Source organism: Aythya marila (genome assembly GCF_965140915.1).
Source record: "Aythya marila genome assembly, chromosome: 6".
In the NCBI taxonomy this organism is placed as follows: domain Eukaryota; kingdom Metazoa; phylum Chordata; class Aves; order Anseriformes; family Anatidae; genus Aythya; species Aythya marila.
This window is the reverse complement of record NC_139047.1, coordinates 9,666,898-9,685,957: the sequence shown is the minus strand read 5'-3', so window position 1 is coordinate 9,685,957 and position 19,060 is coordinate 9,666,898. Positions and strand designations below refer to the sequence as shown.

The 19,060-nt window shown below is 42.8% G+C and overlaps 1 protein-coding gene across 7 annotated transcripts in view; it reads left to right on the top strand.

The window, feature by feature from the left end:
- Nucleotides 1-19,060, top strand: part of AGAP1 (ArfGAP with GTPase domain, ankyrin repeat and PH domain 1) — a 354,680-nt gene that overhangs the window by 207,773 nt on the left and 127,847 nt on the right. For all 7 annotated transcript variants that reach the window (XM_082763868.1, XM_082763867.1, XM_082763866.1 and 4 more), the window contains one exon: nucleotides 8,943-9,047. In XM_082763868.1, the coding sequence (XP_082619994.1) occupies nucleotides 8,943-9,047 (105 nt within the window). The remainder of the gene's footprint in view (nucleotides 1-8,942; nucleotides 9,048-19,060) is intronic.

Sequence of the window (19,060 nt, the reverse complement as noted above, 5' to 3'; positions counted from 1 at the left end):
ATAAAATGGCAAGATGGACGTCGTCAAATCCCAATGGATGTGATCAACAAAATAACAGCTATGTCTCCACCAACTAACAAAAAAGAAACACAGACTTTCCTAGGTGTTGTGGGGTTTTGGAGAATGCACATCCCAAATTACAGTCTGATTGTAAACCCACTCTACCAAGTAACTCGTAAGAAGAATGAGTTTGAATGGGGCCCTGAACAACGACAAGCCTTTGAACAAATCAAGCAGGAAATAGTCCATGCAGTAGCCCTTGGGCCAGTTCGAACAGGACCAGATGTAAAGAATGTGCTCTACACTGCAGCCGGGGAGAACGGCCCCACCTGGAGCCTCTGGCAGAAAGAACCTGGGGAAACTCGAGGTCGGCCTCTGGGGTTTTGGAGTCGGGGATACAGAGGATCTGAGGCCCGCTATACTCCAACTGAAAAGGAGATATTGGCAGCATATGAAGGAGTTCGATCTGCTTCGGAGGTGGTCGGTACTGAAGCGCAGCTCCTCCTAGCACCCCGATTGCCAGTACTAGGCTGGATGTTCAAGGGAAGGGTCCCCTCTACGCATCATGCAACTGATGCTACATGGAGCAAGTGGGTTGCACTGATTACTCAGCGGGCTCGAATAGGAAACCCCAGTCGCCCAGGAATATTGGAAGTGATCATGGACTGGCCAGAAGGCAAATACTTTGGGATATCATCAGAGGAGGAGGTGGGTCGTGCTGAAGAAGCCCCACTGTACAACCAGTTGCCAGAGAATGAAAAGAAATATGCCCTGTTCACTGATGGGTCCTGTCGTATTGTGGGGAAGCATCGGAGATGGAAGGCTGCTGTATGGAGTCCTACGCGACGAGTTGCAGAAGCTGCTGAGGGAGAAGGTGAATCGAGTCAGTTTGCAGAAGTGAAAGCCATTCAGCTGGCTTTAGACATTGCTGAACGAGAAAAATGGCCAGTTCTCTATCTCTACACCGATTCATGGATGGTAGCAAATGCCCTGTGGGGATGGTTACAGCAATGGAAGCAAAACAACTGGCAGCGTAGGGGCAAACCTATCTGGGCTGCTGCATTGTGGCAAGATATTGCTGCTCGGGTAGAGAACCTGGCTGTGAAAGTACGCCACGTAGATGCTCATGTGCCCAAGAATCGGGCTACTGAAGAACATCAAAACAACCAGCAGGTGGATCAGGCTGCTAAGATTGAAGTAGCTCAGGTGGACCTGGATTGGCAGCATAAAGGTGAATTATTTATAGCCCGATGGGCCCATGACACCTCAGGCCATCAAGGTAGAGATGCAACATACAGATGGGCTCGTGATCGAGGGGTGGACTTGACCATGGACGCTATAGCACAGGTTATTCATGACTGTGAAACATGTGCTGCAATCAAGCAAGCCAAACGGTCAAAGCCTCTTTGGTATGGAGGACGATGGCTGAAATATAAATATGGAGAGGCCTGGCAGATTGATTACATCACACTCCCTCAAACTCGCAATGGCAAGCGCCACGTACTTACAATGGTGGAAGCAACCACCGGATGGCTGGAAACATATCCTGTGCCTCATGCTACCGCCCGGAACACCATCCTGGGCCTTGAAAAGCAAGTCCTATGGCGACATGGCACCCCAGAAAGAATAGAATCAGACAATGGGACTCACTTCCGAAACAACCTTATAGACACTTGGGCCAAAGAACATGGTATTGAATGGGTGTATCACATCCCCTATCATGCACCAGCCTCCGGGAAAGTTGAACGATACAATGGCCTGTTAAAGACTACCTTGAAAGCAATGGGCGCTGGGACGTTCAAAAACTGGGATACGCATTTGGCAAAGGCCACCTGGTTAGTCAATACTAGGGGATCTACCAACCGAGCTGGACCTGCCCAATCAAACCTGTTACGTACTGTAGATGGGGATAAAGTTCCTGTAGTGCATGTAAAAAATATGCTGGGTAAAACAGTCTGGGCTACTCCTGCCTCAGGAAAAGGCAAACCTATTCGTGGAATTGTTTTCGCTCAGGGACCTGGATATACTTGGTGGGTGATGCAAAAGAACGGAGAGGTCCGGTGTGTACCTCAAGGAGATTTAATACTGGGTGAGAATAGCCCATGAACTGAATTGCACCATGTTAAATAGTATATTATACTGTATGTTATCACTACCATGATTACTATAGGTGACTAATTAGAATGTGTGGAAAAGAGTGTAACCTGAGCATGACATAAATGGTATGGAATAAGGGGTGGATAGATGTCCTGGTTTCAGTTAGCACAGAATTAATTTTCTTCCTAGTAGCTGGTGGAATGCTGTGTTTTGGCTTAGAATGAGAAGAGTGCTGATAACACCCCGATGCTTTAATTGTTGCAGAGCAGTGCTTATACTAAGCCAAGGACATCTCAGCCTTTGCTCTGTCCTGCCAACGGGCAGGCTGGGGGGTGCAGTAAGAGCTGGGAGGGGACAGACCCAGGACAGGTGACCCAAACTAGCCAAAGGGGTATTCCATACCATCTGACGTCATGCTAAACAATATATAGGGGTGGCTAGCCGGGGGGAGGGGGCCGGACTGCTCGGGGTTAGGCTGGGCATCGGTCAGCGGGTGGTGAGCAATTGCATTGTGCATCACTTGTTTGTACATACTATTATTACTTTCGTATTATCACCATTGTATCATCATTATTATTATTGTTATTATTATTTTTGTTATTTTTTTTCCTGTCTTATTAAACTGTCTTTATCTCAACTCACGGGCTTCACTTTCCATTTCTCTCCCCCGTCCCAGAGAGGGAGGGGGGAGGGTGAGCGAACGGCTGCGTGGTGTTTAGCTGCCGGTCGGGTTAAACCACGACAGTGGGTAAGGTCACAATCTTTAGGTTGAATTGCTGGACCAGTCATTAGAAATTAAAACACAGTAACAATAAGCACTAAGCTTGTTCTTCTGATTTACTGTGTCTTTAGTGACGAGGTTCCTTGGAGGAATTCAGCAGCCATTCCTTGTGGGTGGCAGCCTGCGCTGCTGGTACTACAATGAACTGTAGGACTCACCTGTAAGCATTTGAATGATTTTCTTAGTAAGGGTTTTTAATTTTTGTTATAGTAGCCTGTGTGCCAAGAGCTTGGAAACTTCCATGCTGCAGGTTCCTCAAGTTTTAGCAAGGTTTTTGCTCCTAGTCAGATCTTAGATCCTGTCTTTCCTTTGGCTCTAGGTGGAGCAGTAGCTGATCAGCCTCAGCACCAGGTAACCACTATGGTATAATTACCTCTTCTGCTGAGTTACATCCCTGTGTTTAGGGAATGGCAGAAGAGAATTGGATTCTGTGTTCTGAATTGATTTCATTATAACGCTGGTGTATAACATAAATTTGAATAATTTCCTTCCCTGTGGAAGCATCGTGGAATCTGCCATAAAATTGTAATACTGCGGTAGTGGCAGGTTTTAAGGAAGGCACATGTTTTTTTCTGTGTGCCTGGCTGCAATAAGAATATTCAGGGTATTTCGTTTTTGGTTTTGTGTTATTTTGTTTATTAATTTTACTGTTAGATACCGAAGTTTAAGAATATCTGAGGTTTCCTGTTCAGAGACAATGCACTTTCACATCGCATTTCCTCTGTGGTTCCATTGGTCCCACTGCCCTCTTAGTGCTATGACTATGTTTCCTATTTTAAAGTGTAAACCATTTCATAGCTAGTCATCCAAAAGACCAACCACCATTCCCTTAAAATCCTGGATAAAAAGACTTAAATTTGGAAAATTGTGGGGAAAAAAATTATTTTGTACACAAAAATTCCAGATACATGGGACGTTTTCAGCAGTTTATTCCTTAGAGGATTTGTGCTGAGAGGAGTCGTTGGAGGGAGCAGCAACTACCATAATCTTCCTGTAGTGTGCAAGTATTGTTTGCAGGTGAGGTGGTTTCAGCTGGTGCCTGCTATGTGCTGGAAGAATGGACTCTAAGTCTAGGAACCTGTTGCAGTAAAGCATTCTGGAAGCAAAAATCATCAGTCAAGAAATAATCTTGCTTGCTAGGACAAGCTAGAGCAGTCCCCATACTACTAGCCAGGCTACATGGTGTTGGCTAGTCCTGCAAACCAGGAGGCTTTGCCAGCATTTGCTTATGATGTTAAGCAATTTCAAGGAAGCACGTTTTATTGATTAGGATTCATAGATAACAGTTGTTTGAGATCCTGACTATGAAAGGTTGCCATTGCAATTACTTGGGTGAGGATGTTTGTGACAAGTGCGTTGTTGTTGTTTTTTTTTTCCTTTTATGAACAGGATGCAAATGACAGAGCTGTAGAAAATTCATAGCATTGAATAGAAAATGAAGAATTTATGCTGTTAATGATTAAGTGCAAGATTGCATATTTCATTCTGTCAAAACAACATCAGGGTAACAGTATGGGGTTGGCTTAAAATTAAGGAGGAAAAAAAAGAAGCTTACATGATGCTCGTACCTCTGCCATGGCAGTGGTATAAGTTTCCAAAAGAGAATAGAGAGCTAAGTATTGTTCCTTTTTCTGAAGGTGCAGTCCTGGCTCTGCAGCCTTCAAAGAGGGTCCTACCATCTCAGCTTGATGTGCTAACAAAAGTCAGGTGTACCAAATCGTCTTTAAAATAAATACAAAACTAAATAAAGTCAAATGCTATGGCTGGAGCCAGTGGGAAGAAAAAAAAAAAAAAAAACACTGCAGTCAGTTAAACTGGGATCGCTGGTATTATTACCCTGTTTGTGAAACCTTCATTTCTTGTGGCCCCTGGAAAATCTAAAACACACTGGAAAGTACAAAAAATGGAGCACAACAGGGAACACAAGGTATGCTGCTCCCCATGCGGTATTGATTCTGCAGGCCATGCAGCGGCAGCTTTGATGCAATAGTAAACAACTTCAGGAGGTCGCTCTTTTAAATGCTGGTAATTTGCTGCTTAAAACCTGAAGTATTTCCATAAAACAAATCCGTAATTGCTTCGCCATTCGTCTTCATTTGTAAGCAAGGTTTGCAGCTCACGGGAGGGCGTCTGGAGCGCTGAGGTTGAGCTGATTGCCGCGTATTCAGATGAAGTGGGCGCATTATGCACAGTGGTCCCTTGGCCAGTGGTCTCTTCCCGTCAGCCCGATCGATCCCGTGCTGGAGGCCTTTCATTAGCTGCTTGTACTCTCGCAATAATGATCGGGCTGCAGAGCCTGATGGCAGTCTGTAACTTCTCCTGGTGCCCTGAAGCTCAACAACATAAGCTGATTGACTCAGTTAGGGCCCCAGTCTCTAACAGCAAATGCAATCAATAAATCTTTGTTGGTAAATAATTGCTATTGAACAGAGTTTTAATATAAATTTATGAGTGGTGTTTTATCACAGCTTGAGGCTACAGCAAGCCACTGAGTGATGGATTTCAGATAACACTTACATTCATTACATTAACTTTGTAAGTTATTTAAAGCTTGTACACTTAACATTGCTTTTGGCTTGCAATGACCTCCTGGGACTAGACGTAGCATACACATTACTAATAAAGAGATTGCTGTACATACAGACAATTCATTCCTCTGTTTTCTTTGTACGGCGACGCCGATGGTTGGGCAAGAGGCGAGAAGAGAAGTTTGTGCGCTCTGCTTGAGCGTTTTTCTTGTAACTCATTAAAAGTACAGCTGCGCTGTCTGCTCGAAGAAGTGGTTCTCCGCTAGATGCAGAATTGCAGTGTTGGAGGGAAGGTGGTAAAAAATTAATTCAAAGTGTTAAATTCTTCTGTTTATGAGCAAATCGGAGGCGTTACATCCGTAGTGTTGAATCTCGAGGCGCAGGTCAGCTGCGCTCACTGCAGATGGAAGAACGTAACGGAAGGCTTCATGCAAATTAGGAGAAACAATGTTATCCGATTAATAATAATTTGGGGCAGAGATTATTAAAAAAAATAAAAATAACATTTTGATCTTGGGGTTGGCTTACTTAGTCCCTTACTGCATGGCTGGGGCTGCATTGAGGCATGGCGAGCTGTCTGCCTGCTGCCTCATGGGCACCTCAGGGCTCATTTCCCAGGCAGAGCATCTGATGTGCCTTAAAGGTAGGCGTAATGTGACCAAAGTGAAGGCCTTTCTTTTTCTTTTCTTTTTTTTTTTTTAAGTAACATTTCTTGTCATATCTGGGCCATTTATTTATATATCTATTTTTTAAGTTTAGTTAATGTTAAAGTGCATTTATAGCAGATCTAAACTCCGATACTAAGAGCATTTCTCCAGACCATTCTATATAATTATCACAGACAAAGTGGCGAACTCTGGCCTTGGGGGGAAAAAAAAGTGTGGCTTATGTGCTTCTCTGCTTCATAACACTTTGTTAGCTCCTTGTATTCAGAGCAGCTTTCTCCACAGATACTGGAAGATATTTTTAATTCTCACATAAAACAAAAAATCTATTCTTTATGCGTGGGAGGTAGTGCCTTAAAAAAATGGATTGGGAAGTCTGATTTGTTAGTTAGAGCCAAATAGGTGAGTGATACATATTTGATAATGAGTAATTTTTTACATGAAAGCAGAGGATTGCACTTGAAAAGCAAGGTGAAGCCCCATTTTGAATTCCTTCATTTAGATCCATAATTCACACCTAGATACTAACAAAACATCTGTAGTAAAAATCATTAAACCTGGAAGTTTTACTATTTATTGAGTTTATAATTGGCAAGAACTGAAAATTACGTAATAGTGGCATATTTTCTGTATAGCAAAGGGACGGGTAAAAAGGTGTGAAATATATTTCTACTTTCTTCAAGACTTCAGAAAAAAGACAAGGAAAAAAAAACACAGTTGTGATCCTTATGGCTTTCTTCCCATTAAAAGGTCTGAAGAACAAACACATCAGAACCAGTGCAGGGAAACAGCTTTAGGAGAGTAATTTTTGATCCACATAGCATAGTGATAACTGAAATTGGGTCCCCCTACATGTGAGCGAATGTGCTATAGGTGAGGTATGAAAGATTGGAAAGGTGAAGTGACAGATCACCTACTATAGACAAACATACAAGTCAAAGGCTGGAATAAGCTTTCATTTTTAATGGAAGAAAACAACGTTTCTAACCACTAGAAGACAGTAATTGGGATGTGTAACTCACGCTCACAAGAAGCTTTTGTAAGAAGCCCTTTCAGAAGCCCCATTCTGTTTTGTAAAAGTTTGAGGGTGAGCCGCCTAAGTGTAGCAAAGAACAGCACAAAAAAAGAAACGTGACCTCCAGATGGTCAGAAAGTTAGGGGTTTGCACTAGTTTGTAATTCAGTCCTCCGACACGAGCTCTTATTTACAGTCCCGTCCACTGACGGCTTTGAATTGTGAAGGGTTGCTTATTGAAGTTTTATTCCAAGAGTGTGTCCAGGAACAGGCGGTTGTGAACTTTGATTTTCCGTAGGGATCACCTCTGTGGCTGCAGAAGGAGAGTTGTTAGTTCCTGTGGATTGTGGCAAGGGTCTTCAGCTGAAACTTTTCCCATCGGGAACCAAGGGAGGAAAAAATACGTATAGCTCTGAAAGAGTTCTCGTTGTGCAGTGGCATAGACCTACCCCTGGTCCGTTTTGGTCTTGGGATTTGGTCTGGAAATGGACCATTTTATAAGCTGCAGGTTTAATGGGAAGGCAGATAGCACAACTTGCTCACAAAACGTGACTGCTTTAACAAAAACATCTTGAAATATTTGGAAGCACCATGCTTAATGGTGCATCGCTTTATGTTCTGCCTCCTTGGTGATGTTTTTTCCGTTTTTTTCTTTAAATTCCATCAGAATGGGAAGACTGTTTATGGGGATAAGAAAACCGAAACTTGTATTAGTTTAGATTCCTGATGATGATTTATTGAAATTAACAGAAATGAATGCTTTTTCCAAACTTAACCTGTGAAACTGCTACCTGTGGCAGTATTGTGTGTGCTGAAATGTCCTGGTGGAGAGGCTATGACTTCCAGTAACCAGATTACTGTGTGAATTCATCAGAGAACTGCCTTCTGACTTGGCTTTGGAAATGAACACTTCCTTGGGAAGAACAACGCTAAAGCATTGTTTGATTTACTATCAATCTGTGGTACAAGAGGTTACATTCTGCTTTTCAAAGTGAATTTCTCTTGTTATGCTGAGAAAGCAGGTTGGTATGTGCTAGTAGTCCTTGGCCATTTAAACACAATGATGACTTTTAATCTCAATTATTGATTGTTGAAATTCATCACTGATGTGTAGATTGACTATGATTTATGGAAAAGTGAGTCATCTCGCCCACCTCCTTTCCTTATTGACTGTACCTTTTTCCTCCAGTTATCCAGAAGCTATTGGAAAAGCTCTGTACTTGGCCTGTTACCATTTTGCTGCTCTTGCCTGGCATTAGTGTCATCTCTTTTTGTTTGGAATGAGTAGTTAGGAGAATTTCCATTGTAGTGTCACCTTACTGAAAACAGGAATGGAAACATAAATGAGCACCATTCCCTGTTTGTGGGAGGCCAAGACTGAACAACAAAGGAACCCACAGGTACGTGCTAAAAGGAGCACGAGCCTTATAGTATGACCCTCACGCACCCTGAGATTCATCATTTATTTCAGAGTGCAAGGAAGTGCACGCCAAGTGTGTTGTCTTTATCAGCTCTGTGTGTGCAGAGGTAACCTACTCTGTGACATGTTAAAATGTGCTTTCCGGAGGAATGAAGTTGAATGCAAAATGATTTTCTCTACCTGTTGGACAAAGCTGACATTACACAGTCTTTTCTGTTTACATGACTTGCTATATAAAAGCTGTGCTTAGAGCTTTTGCTTCTAAATTGCTAGCACTAAAGCTTATGATGGAGAAAAATGTATTATGGGAAAAATATGAAAATGAGGAATTTGTAGGAGAAAACATATCTCAAATTATATTTAGTCCTTTTCTGTGCCTTAAATAGGTGTGCATTGGCAAAATAATGCTTAATCTTTTTTCTTCTGTTCTCTAACAGGGTATGCTGCTAAAGCGAAGTGGCAAGTCATTGAATAAAGAATGGAAGAAGAAATACGTGACGTTGTGCGACAATGGTGTACTGACCTATCACCCTAGTTTACATGTAAGTGCACGTGCTCTCTGCATTCAGCAACCACCAAGCCCTTATAAAGTAGTGTTAGCAAGCTCATCTGGGAATGTTTTTGGTGAGCCCATGTTGGTGGGGGAGCTTCTTTCTCTCTCTCTTCATTCCCTTCTCCTTCCCTTCAAAAAGGCATAATTGGAAATATAGCTCCACAGTGAGACAGTGTGTCTGCAGTCAGGTTCCTCTGAACACCTTGGAGTAGGGGTACCCTTGGATTTCAAGAGGCAGCTGAAAGAGTTTAAGCCTTCAGTTTGTACTGATGCTTTTATGGACTTGCTGTCCATTAAAAAAGAACCAAGGCATTGTAAAAGGAAAATTATAGCACAGTACAACTTCATAGATGTAGTAAGGAATGAGAAAGTTTTCTGGTATTTGTCAGTGTGCAGTGGCTATGGTTTAATCAGAAAATAATTCTGAACAGCGTTTTGGAAATGACATTTCTATTAAAACACGTGCTGTAAAATGTATTTATGTTAAGATGTCTGTCATTGTCTGCCCAAGGACCCTGTCAGTCCTTCTCAGTATGTGTAACAGTCCCTGGGTTTGGTTTTGGGAGTGGAAGGAGCACAGGTCTGAGACTCAAAACTGGCCCATCCCATCAGTCCCAGACAGGCCAGCAGGAGTAAAGGTGAGAGTTGTCAGAACTTGTGCCATGTCAGAGCAATTCAAAGAACAGAACCTATATAGAGAGTCAAGGTTTTGTAATTCCCAGCGAATTCCAAGCTCCTTCACTTGCTCTGTAGTACAAGCAAGAGTGAAATACGGAAAACATAGTATGACCCTCACCAATATCTTTAGGATTGTCTCAGGTCTTAAGCTTTACCATCGTATTCTGAAATTAGAGGGTGACCAGTTGTAACGTTTTAGGGCCATTTGACGCCTATTGCTGTCATTGTGAGCTCCTGGGCAAAGTTTTCATTAAGGGAAAAAAAACAAAGGTTTTAAATAGATGTATTTCTGTAGATGTGCTCTGGGTCTTACAGACCTCTCTGTAGATCTGGCAGAAAGCTTCTGCTTTCAGCGGGTGATGTCTCAGGAGCATGGCCGCGTTGATGCTGTTCTTGCACCAACTTGCTCTTCCTGTCTGCTGAACATTGGCATTTTCTCTGGCTTGTCACGAGACTTAATAGTCTTGCTTCCTGCCATAATCATGCTGTGCTATTATTTCTCATGATTACTTCTGTATTTCTTAAAAATTACATGGCAACTAGCTTCAAGTAACTGCTGCTTTCCATCAGAAATCTCGTCCCTCTTACCTGTACCGTCTGGAGGAAGTGACTGTCCAGTTTTTCATTTTTCCCTTTTGTGGAACCGGCCACTTTGGCCGTTCTTTTAGTCTCCAGTGTGGGGGGAACTCTGCCGAGAGGTAGTCCTGAAACACCCAACTTGTACCTCAGCGTGGCTGGCAGAAGGGAAGCACAGACACGCGTGCCTTTGAGGCAGCCCCCGTGGGTTTGGGCTGCGACGGCCACTCGGGGTCAGCGAGGGAGAGGAGGCAGGCTGCCGCTGTGTGCGCCCCGGTCCCGTCCTCGCTGTGCAAGTGCTCTATTGTTCCTGACGGTTTCTGTGCACATATGTTAGTTTTTCATCGCTCTTTGCAGACAATAGAGTACTTCTCTCTCGGCTTCCCTGGAGCTGCTTAGTCTTCCCCAGAGTGAGAATCCATTGAGATTAGAGGTAATTACTTTGAGATTAGAGGTAAATCCATTGGAGATTAGAGAGAATCCATTTAAAGAAGAAGTAATTACTAGCCTGTAATTGTTTCCCTCTATCCCCCACCGTGCCCCCCCACTCCCAAGAAAAGGTACACGTCCATGTACTTCATTTGCTCAGACCTCCTTTCATAGATGAGAGAGGTTTGTAACTTACTACTTTTCCCTTGGCTGTGTTCTGGTAGATCGTGGTGAGGGACCACGCTCGGCTCCTAGCTGCCAAGAAGCTACTGGGCAAAGCCTAGTACTTGTTCTCAGGCTTCTTGAGACGCCTTCACTAAATCCACTTTCTAGGAACATGTAGGCTTATGTTCATTCATGTTAAAATCTTTCTGTGATGTGATTTATGTTATAAATGATGCTGGCTTAATGTTTTATTTCTATTGATTTTAGCCTTCCAAGAGCCGCTGCACTACTTGAGCAGTGCAGTTCGGTACTGTCAATAAACTATTTATTGTCAGTTAGCTGTTGTTAATATACCCTGCAGAGCGCTCTTTATGTATCAGGCGGCTGTACATCCGTCAATTACCATACATGCATTTTTCACTTAGACTTGGGTTATTTCGAATCCGCAGGTAATTTGGGTTACTCCATGCTTTGCAGTTGCAATTCTGTGAAGCGCGCGGTGGGCTGGCCTCTAGTGGTGGCAGGAAGAAACCCAATTCAGAAGGTAGCTTGGTCCTTCCGGTTTGTGGTTTGGGTCAGAACATCCAATTTTGTTGATTTCTTGCTTTGGAAGAAGCTTTTTAAATACGTGATGGTTGTTAGCGGGCACTGTATTAACTGGTGCTTGAGATCTGGCCAAAAGCGGATCGGTCGTCTCTGCTGTCAGATGTGTTCAGCAGCATGTCAGACGTGAAGAAGGTGTTTTTTAATATAGTGAATGCATCAGTGTCACAGAAATCAGTACTGTTGTCCTTGCTGAATAAAGGATTGCCTACAAAATGAAAGATTTTGGGGTGGGGAGTGAAAATCAAATTAGTATCATACTTGCAGAGGAGGTATCCCTGGAAGGGTCAGGCCTGTTTGGCAGGGTAGTGTGCTGAAATGACTGCTGCATTGTGCCAGCTAAATAAGTAACTACAGATGCCACCAGGTTGACATTTTACACAATAGCTAAATTCGTATTCCTTCTTCTTAAGAAAGTGGGGGAAGAGAAGAATGGGGAAAGAAAATACATGTACATAAGCACCCTACTGTTTTCTGACTTGGTCATGTCAGGTTTTTTCAAGAGCCTCAAACCTTCCCTTCCCTTGGGATGCTGAGGAGCTGTACCAATAGAAAATGGTGGGGATAATGAGAGAGAACTTTGACCCGCAGGCTTCAAAGTTCACCATAGCTACCTATTCATCATACACTTGTGGAGTGTAGCCATTGAGTGGATGACTAAAATTCTGGCCGACAAATTCAGTGTCAGCCTACCCAAAGGCACCCATGGGAATTTGTCTCGGCATCTCCTGGCTTTTAATGGCAGAATGCCATGTGTAAGGGCTCCTGAAATGTATTCACTGGGATACCTGCTGGGCAGTGCTACGTGCAGCTTCTTTATCTAAGCCTTATCCTGATGAATAGATGGTGTTTCACCACTGTCTGTCTTCCAGGCTGTTGCCGTCATGCCACAGGTCAGTAGATGACAAAGTTTTAGCTGTGGATGTCCATTCTCTGCTGTTGCATCCTCATCATCATTGCTGCCCCTCATTTATGGATGGAGTGATAAATTTTAAAAAGCTGAAAACAGCTATTTTTGGGAAGGATTTTTTTTTCTTCCCTTTTATGTTTAATCTATTCTAGACTTGTTTTCAAATAAAAGCACAGCACCATGGCAACTTACAGGGAAAAAGAACAGCCTCTTAAATACATGAGAAGGAAAGTCTGATGCCTATCACTTAAAACCCATCTAGGACATGCATGCTATGTAAATACCACGTACCTTCATAGCAAGGTTTACTTTTGCTCACTGACATCTGTATTGCCACAATGCTGCTGTTAAACCTTGCTCCCATCATCACTGATCTGGTTTGATAACCTGTGCTAAAGAGTGTAGGATTGTAGCAGTGGTCGGGGGCATGAACCTGTCCCTTACCTCCGTGAGAAGTATGTGAATTCACACATGTAATTCTGCTCAATTAATTTGACAGCAGCCAGTTTCAAAACTCTTAATGGGTGAGCAACCCATGTAAGCAAATGCAAATCAAGCATTAGCAATGGTTTATGTTCAAATAAAGTGACCGTACTTCAACCAAATAAACGAAATTTCAGCCTGGCAAAGAGTCAGATCCAATACTAGGCTTCACTTTGCACAAGGGCTTCAACAATATGCTATGAAGACCCGTCTTAGACAATGATACAAAACAGACCCAGTTTTTGTGCCTGCCGAGTTCCTTAGAGCCTTGGGGTGGGGGACTGGCTGTTTCCTACAGGAAGAACACGCTTTGTGAGCAATGGAAGGCATCTGAAAAGACCTCGTAAGTAGGTATCTTGTAGTGTTGCTGATCCATGTGGTTTTCTCAGGCTTTTCGATGTGGTTTTGCTTCAAAGGAATGTAAAGCTGGACGTTGGCTAGCTATGCACAAGTAATCCCCAAGTCAGGCCTAAGTAAGTACTACGAACTCACAAAATGATACGTATGTGTTGTTTTTCCACGTCACGTGTAGCTCTACCATATGGAAAGAGCAGTGATCAAAGCAAATCCTGCAGAGCAGAAATGGGGATATAGTTTGAGGGGTGAGGAGGACAAATCTGTTAGACGCATGTCATACTTAAGATTTTACTATAGTTATGGTATCCATTAGTATGCCTAAAACACTGGTTGCGATAGAAAAACAGAATGATAGGAACAGTTACAAAATAAGTGTATAACGATTGCTTGTTACAGTTGATGAGTTGATGCCACATTTTCCCCCTCACCACAGCTGGCAGTCTTTCTGGAAGTGTTTTCATCAAAGCTGTGCTCAGAGCAACGTGCTCCTTTCTACTATTAGAGATGTGAATTTCTCAGGGCTTGGCTTTCTTAATTCTGACTTGGTATGTTGCCTATTTACGTTGCTGCTAGTAATAACTAGAGGATAATTGACCTTTATGGGAAAAGTGGGAGCCGCTCATGCTGCTGTAAATTTATTTTTTAAGATACCCAACAAAAAATATATCATCCACAATGCTTTGAGAAGCAAAAGGCCTGACAGAGATCCACCTATGGCTTTTATAAAGTGGCATACCTCTACCTCTTAGAGGTCAATCACTCACTCTATATCTTCCTGCCAAACTGCTTAATTATCTTAAAAAGGTAATGGAGTGAAGTTCAGTTTGGGAGAAAACTTTTAAAAATAGATGGGAAAAATACAAGCTAAAATGTGTTTGCAGTCCTTAAGTGAGACCTATAATTTGGGATAGCTGTCAAGGCAAGTTATTTTGACCCCTCTGGCTTTGTGTCCTTTCAAACTAAAAATAGTCTTGCTTGAAAGTGCCATTGCACCTGTTCTGCTCAGTGAAAAATAAAACTGTAGTTACTGATGGTCAGCAAGCGACACTCTGAAATACTCCTAAAATACATAATCGCTGTCTGTGTTGAAGGAGAGGAAGACTGATTATTCACAGCAACTTCTTATAATCACTTCTGTGACTTGTTACAGATATTCACAGGTCAGTAAATGCACAAACAAGGAGAATGTGAAGCATTTTTTGTTTCAAGTCCATTCATTTCAGAGGGTATGACAAGATTTATCACATCATTAGTGTAGGCTATTGTAGCAAATGCAGTACTGCTACTTGCAGAGCTGTGCAAACTTGCAGTACATAGTAAGGAGCAGCAAGCATATATTTCATTGTTGTGCCCCCCCTCCAAAAAAAAAAAAAAGGCAGAGAAGATTTTTTTGGTATCTGAATGAGTTGCAAATTAATGACAAAAGCCAAGCTATTAATTAATCACAGGGTTTTATAAAATTAGAGCTTCCTGTCCAGCAGAGCTAACTGCTGTGGATATAAATGCCTCATAAATTACTCACGATGGTAAAACTCAAATTTGTCTTTTACAGCAGTTCTTGTTACAAAGTCTGAATGAGAAGTGAAGTGCAGACAGAGTTGTCTTAACATTTCATGAAAATGAGTGATCCATTTAAAAAAAAAACGTAATTTTTTGAAACTGCTTTTGTGTTGAAACTGTTGCCACCACCACTGGAACACTGATTGGACTGATTAATATTGTGGTATAGACATAGTCAATGCTTTTTATTACTGAAATTTAATGTTCTTTATTCCCGATTTGAATAAAGCAGATTCAAGATGACCTCCTTTTTGTCAGGACAGAGTGCTTTAGGGTGATCAGCGTCTTCCAGAACGCATTTTCATTCCCATGGTCTCCTCAGAAAATGGCATTTCATTGTTTTTCTTAAGCTTAACTATATATTATGAAGCTGAGTGATATTATGCCCATGTTTATATGCAAGAGGAGAGGATGGCTACATTAACAGGAAAACTTGATGAATATATTCCACTGTGGCTCATAACCTGATCGTAGGTTTCTTGCCGAGGTCCGTGCAGGGAAGAAGGTGGGGAGAGGAGTTGGAGACTTTTCTTTCTTCTTAGGTGTGCCTGTGGCCCCAAATGGAAACCAATCAAGGAGCGATTTATGTTCATTAAGTGCTTGTCAAAACTGAAAAATTTTCTAATCAACAGCAATCTAGTGGAGGCCCCTCAATGGCTGGGAGTGTCGCCTCCGCAGTATCGGCTATTTGCCTGTTACAACTCTAGGCTAGAAATCCGCTGATGATTACATTAGGCTAAGCTGCGAAGTAAATGAACCATGTCTTATTTAGGTGCAACTAGCTTCAGTGTAGTCCTGCCCCGCAGGGCACTTTATAGCGTTTTATGGCTTTAAAATTAGTGTAGCTTCCCATTTGCTGCAGGGTGCTGCATGTTATGCCTTTGAACTCAATAAGCAAAGGGAAGGGGGCCTTTTGTTCCCCCCCCCCTCCCTTTTCTTCTTTTTGCAGTTTAGCAATTTTGTTTTGCATCTTTTCCAGACAGCATTTTGCAATAAAAACGTCTGACTGCCGTATACACGCACAAAAGTAAAGGCTTCAGCCGATCCCAGCCTGCCTGGAGTTTGGGGTTTGCTCTGCCTGGGAGGGAAGGGGCCGGGGCTTTGCTTTTCCAGGCACTTGGTGCTGAACAAAGGCTGTGCGGGTCGCCACCGTCAGCTCCAAAAGGGGAATCGTGTTCAAAACACGTGCTACCCTCAGACTTTCAAATGCCATCCAGAGATGCAACCATGAACTTTCTTTTCTGTAAGCACGTGTCTTTATTTTATTTTTACTTCTGATCAGGAAACAGCATCGCAGCAGAATGGCACAAAATAAAGGTGTTTTCTTAGTGGCAGGTCTGGGAAGGAGTATTTAGCTGTCTGTGCTGGGCCTGGACCTCTACCTAGCATTGGTAAAACAGGCTTGTTCTGAGACGTTTTAATAACTCAAAATGAGAAAAAAGTGTCATATTCTTACTTAGGTATTATTAAATACATGGAAAGGCCATGTTCCAAGGGGGGCAGGGAGCTGTCTCGTTTTGCACAGTGTGCACTGGAAAAGGGTGGTAGTGGGACAAGTACGTGGTAGAAGAAATGTATGGGAGAGGAGGGAGAAAATGTTTCTTTTAAATGTTAATGTAATGGCACATGGCAATCCTGAGATGAGAGGTTTGGGTGCGAACTTGGAGTCCCATTCACTGAGATACAAAAGATGCAACTCCAGCGAAAGGGGTTTCTCTGCAGGACAGCTCCATTTGCCATCCAAGCCCAACCAGAAGAGCTCCTAAGTGCTGTCTTCTACAGCTGATCCTGCTGTCATCTTGGTGAGGTGTCTTGGCCAAGACCAGCTTGCAGCATTGGCCTCCTCACTGCAATCCCAGCACAAGAGTAAGGTCCAAAGCATTTCAGTCTAAAAGGGTCAGTCTAAGCCCTCGCTGCCACTAGAGTGGAACTGAACTACCCCACCCACTTGGAGAATTTAGTTCTCAAAGTTCTAGTTGATAAATGCTATATTAAGGAATTCAGCACATGTATGCATTATCTTGCTTAATACACTGATAATAAAATGCTGTGCTTTTGGAATACAAGCTAGGCAGCAGAGAGACTTCCCCCCCCTTTTTTTTGTTTTTTTTTTTTTAATCAAGGATGACTCTTGTATTAGAGCCATCTGAAAATCCTCATATTCCATGACGTTTTTTGATATCCAGAAGCTTACACACCTAGTGCGTGTGTATTCATATATAAAAATATTTGAAGTAAGTTAAGGATCGTTTTGGGGAGGAACTGTGCTGCCGTGTGCTCTGATGTCATTTAGTGAAGGATTTGAGACAACTGTGGTAGACTTGAATGCTGTGAGTTTGAGAACCAGCTTCATGGAGGAAGGGGCCAGTGGGCCACAGGAGTGTTAAGCGTGGCTGTGGAACAAGAGTTGTTTGAGTGGGTATTGCTGGGAGAAAGCGAGCAGCTAGCTGGAAGCATCACATCATCTAGTTTCAGCCCTCAGCCCTTGGTGGAGTGTCTTCTCTGGTTTTGAGGGCCATCAGAAGCCATTGCAATGCATAGCAGCAAGGTTGTTTGCGGCCACTGGCACTGAAAAAAAAAAGGGGAACGCCAAAATACCCCTTTATTTTTGGTACATCTGCTTAGAAAGCACACCTATTTGCCCAATTTTGATGGCTGAAAGGTTTTTATCCATTGAATTGGTTAAATTAATTTCTGCTGCTATAAACGGAGAGCTGTATTAAGACCAGAACTAAAGTAATTTTACTTTACATTATTCTGTGTCATGGCACATCATTTCTTTCTTACTCAAGGCAATTCATTTTGTAGTGCCGTCAAATAATATTTTGTGTCATCTTCAGTCAATGTAGTTTTTATGACTTTCGCTGGTATTTTAACAGTTTATTTAGTCCTATAGATAATGGTCAATGGCCTTGAGTAGTCAAATTAACACCTCGGCAGCCCTATATTTGAGCAAACTACTAACAGTAACCTCAGGATGAAAAGCAATGAGAATCAATATAGCGAGGGTATTTTTAGGGATTATTGATTGATTGATGTGTTCTGGCCTTAACTGGAAGCAGCAGCATTGCCCCACAGCTGACTAAGATTAAGTTGCCAGTTACTGATAACTGTAGGCCATTACCTGTGTAGTATTTCACAGGCTCGCAGATTAGATGGAGACCTTTCACAGTCCTCAGATAAAGAAACCGTGGTTTTCAGCGTCAGGAGTGCCTACCAAGCTGCAGGAAAACGCCGTGTGCCTTTCCCCTTACTGCGCTGCTGCGAGACCTGGAGCCGGCCCTGCCTGGATCAGCGCTGCCCGTTGTTCTGTAGGGATGCAGGTGGGACACCGAGGGGGACACCGAGGCACCGATGGCTCGGCTCGCCCCTCCGCAGGAGGAAGCAGCCATGTTAAGCTGCGCTTCTGCCGGCGAGCTGAGAGCCGTGGGTCTCTCCGACACAACTCTCAATTGCTAGCAGGTTTCTCTCATTGCACCTCATTTGCATCTGGGACATCAATTAGCATGTTTGTTGAGGCTAATTGAATGAAACTCAATCATAGCTCTTAATTGCTTGACTATGTGAAAAGAAATCACATTAATGCAGCTAATTAAGTGTATGGCAATAGATGCAACATAATTAGGAGCGAAATGTAAAAAACAAGCGATGGCGAAGGTGCAAGAGCAGGGGTGCGGGGGACTCAGGCGCTTGGTTATCCTGTTATCGACACGTTTGGGGAGGGTTCCCTTAGCTTTGCTGCTTGCTTTTTTTTTTTTTTTCTCCTGCATTGCTGAATGATGAACATGGACAACTTGAGAAGAAAAATGCAAATGGCTTTGCAATTACTACTTTTTCAAGCTGTTGAGGGGCAGAAGATGGCACTTCTGGGGTGGCCCGCTGTTGAGTAGGCTCTAGGGACTTGTTAAGTGCTGTTTAAAAGTACTTGGCTTTGAATTACCCTCATGCCTTGTTAAAGGGTTTTTTCCCCTTTTTTCTCGGATCAGCATTTTCTACAACTAACATCTAGGGGAGTTATATCTGTAACATTTGCATATCAAAATCAGGCTTGCTGTCTTCTCTTTAACACAGCATATTCCAGATGACAGCAAGACCCTCATCTGTTCTAATCTGATCAAACCATACATCGCACTTCTGAAGCCGCCACATTATTTTGTAGTTTTAACTTTTATTCCCCGAGTGCAGATCTGAAGGAGCATGTGCAAGGCTGGATGCTCTGCTGACTGGAAACTTGGTGCTTT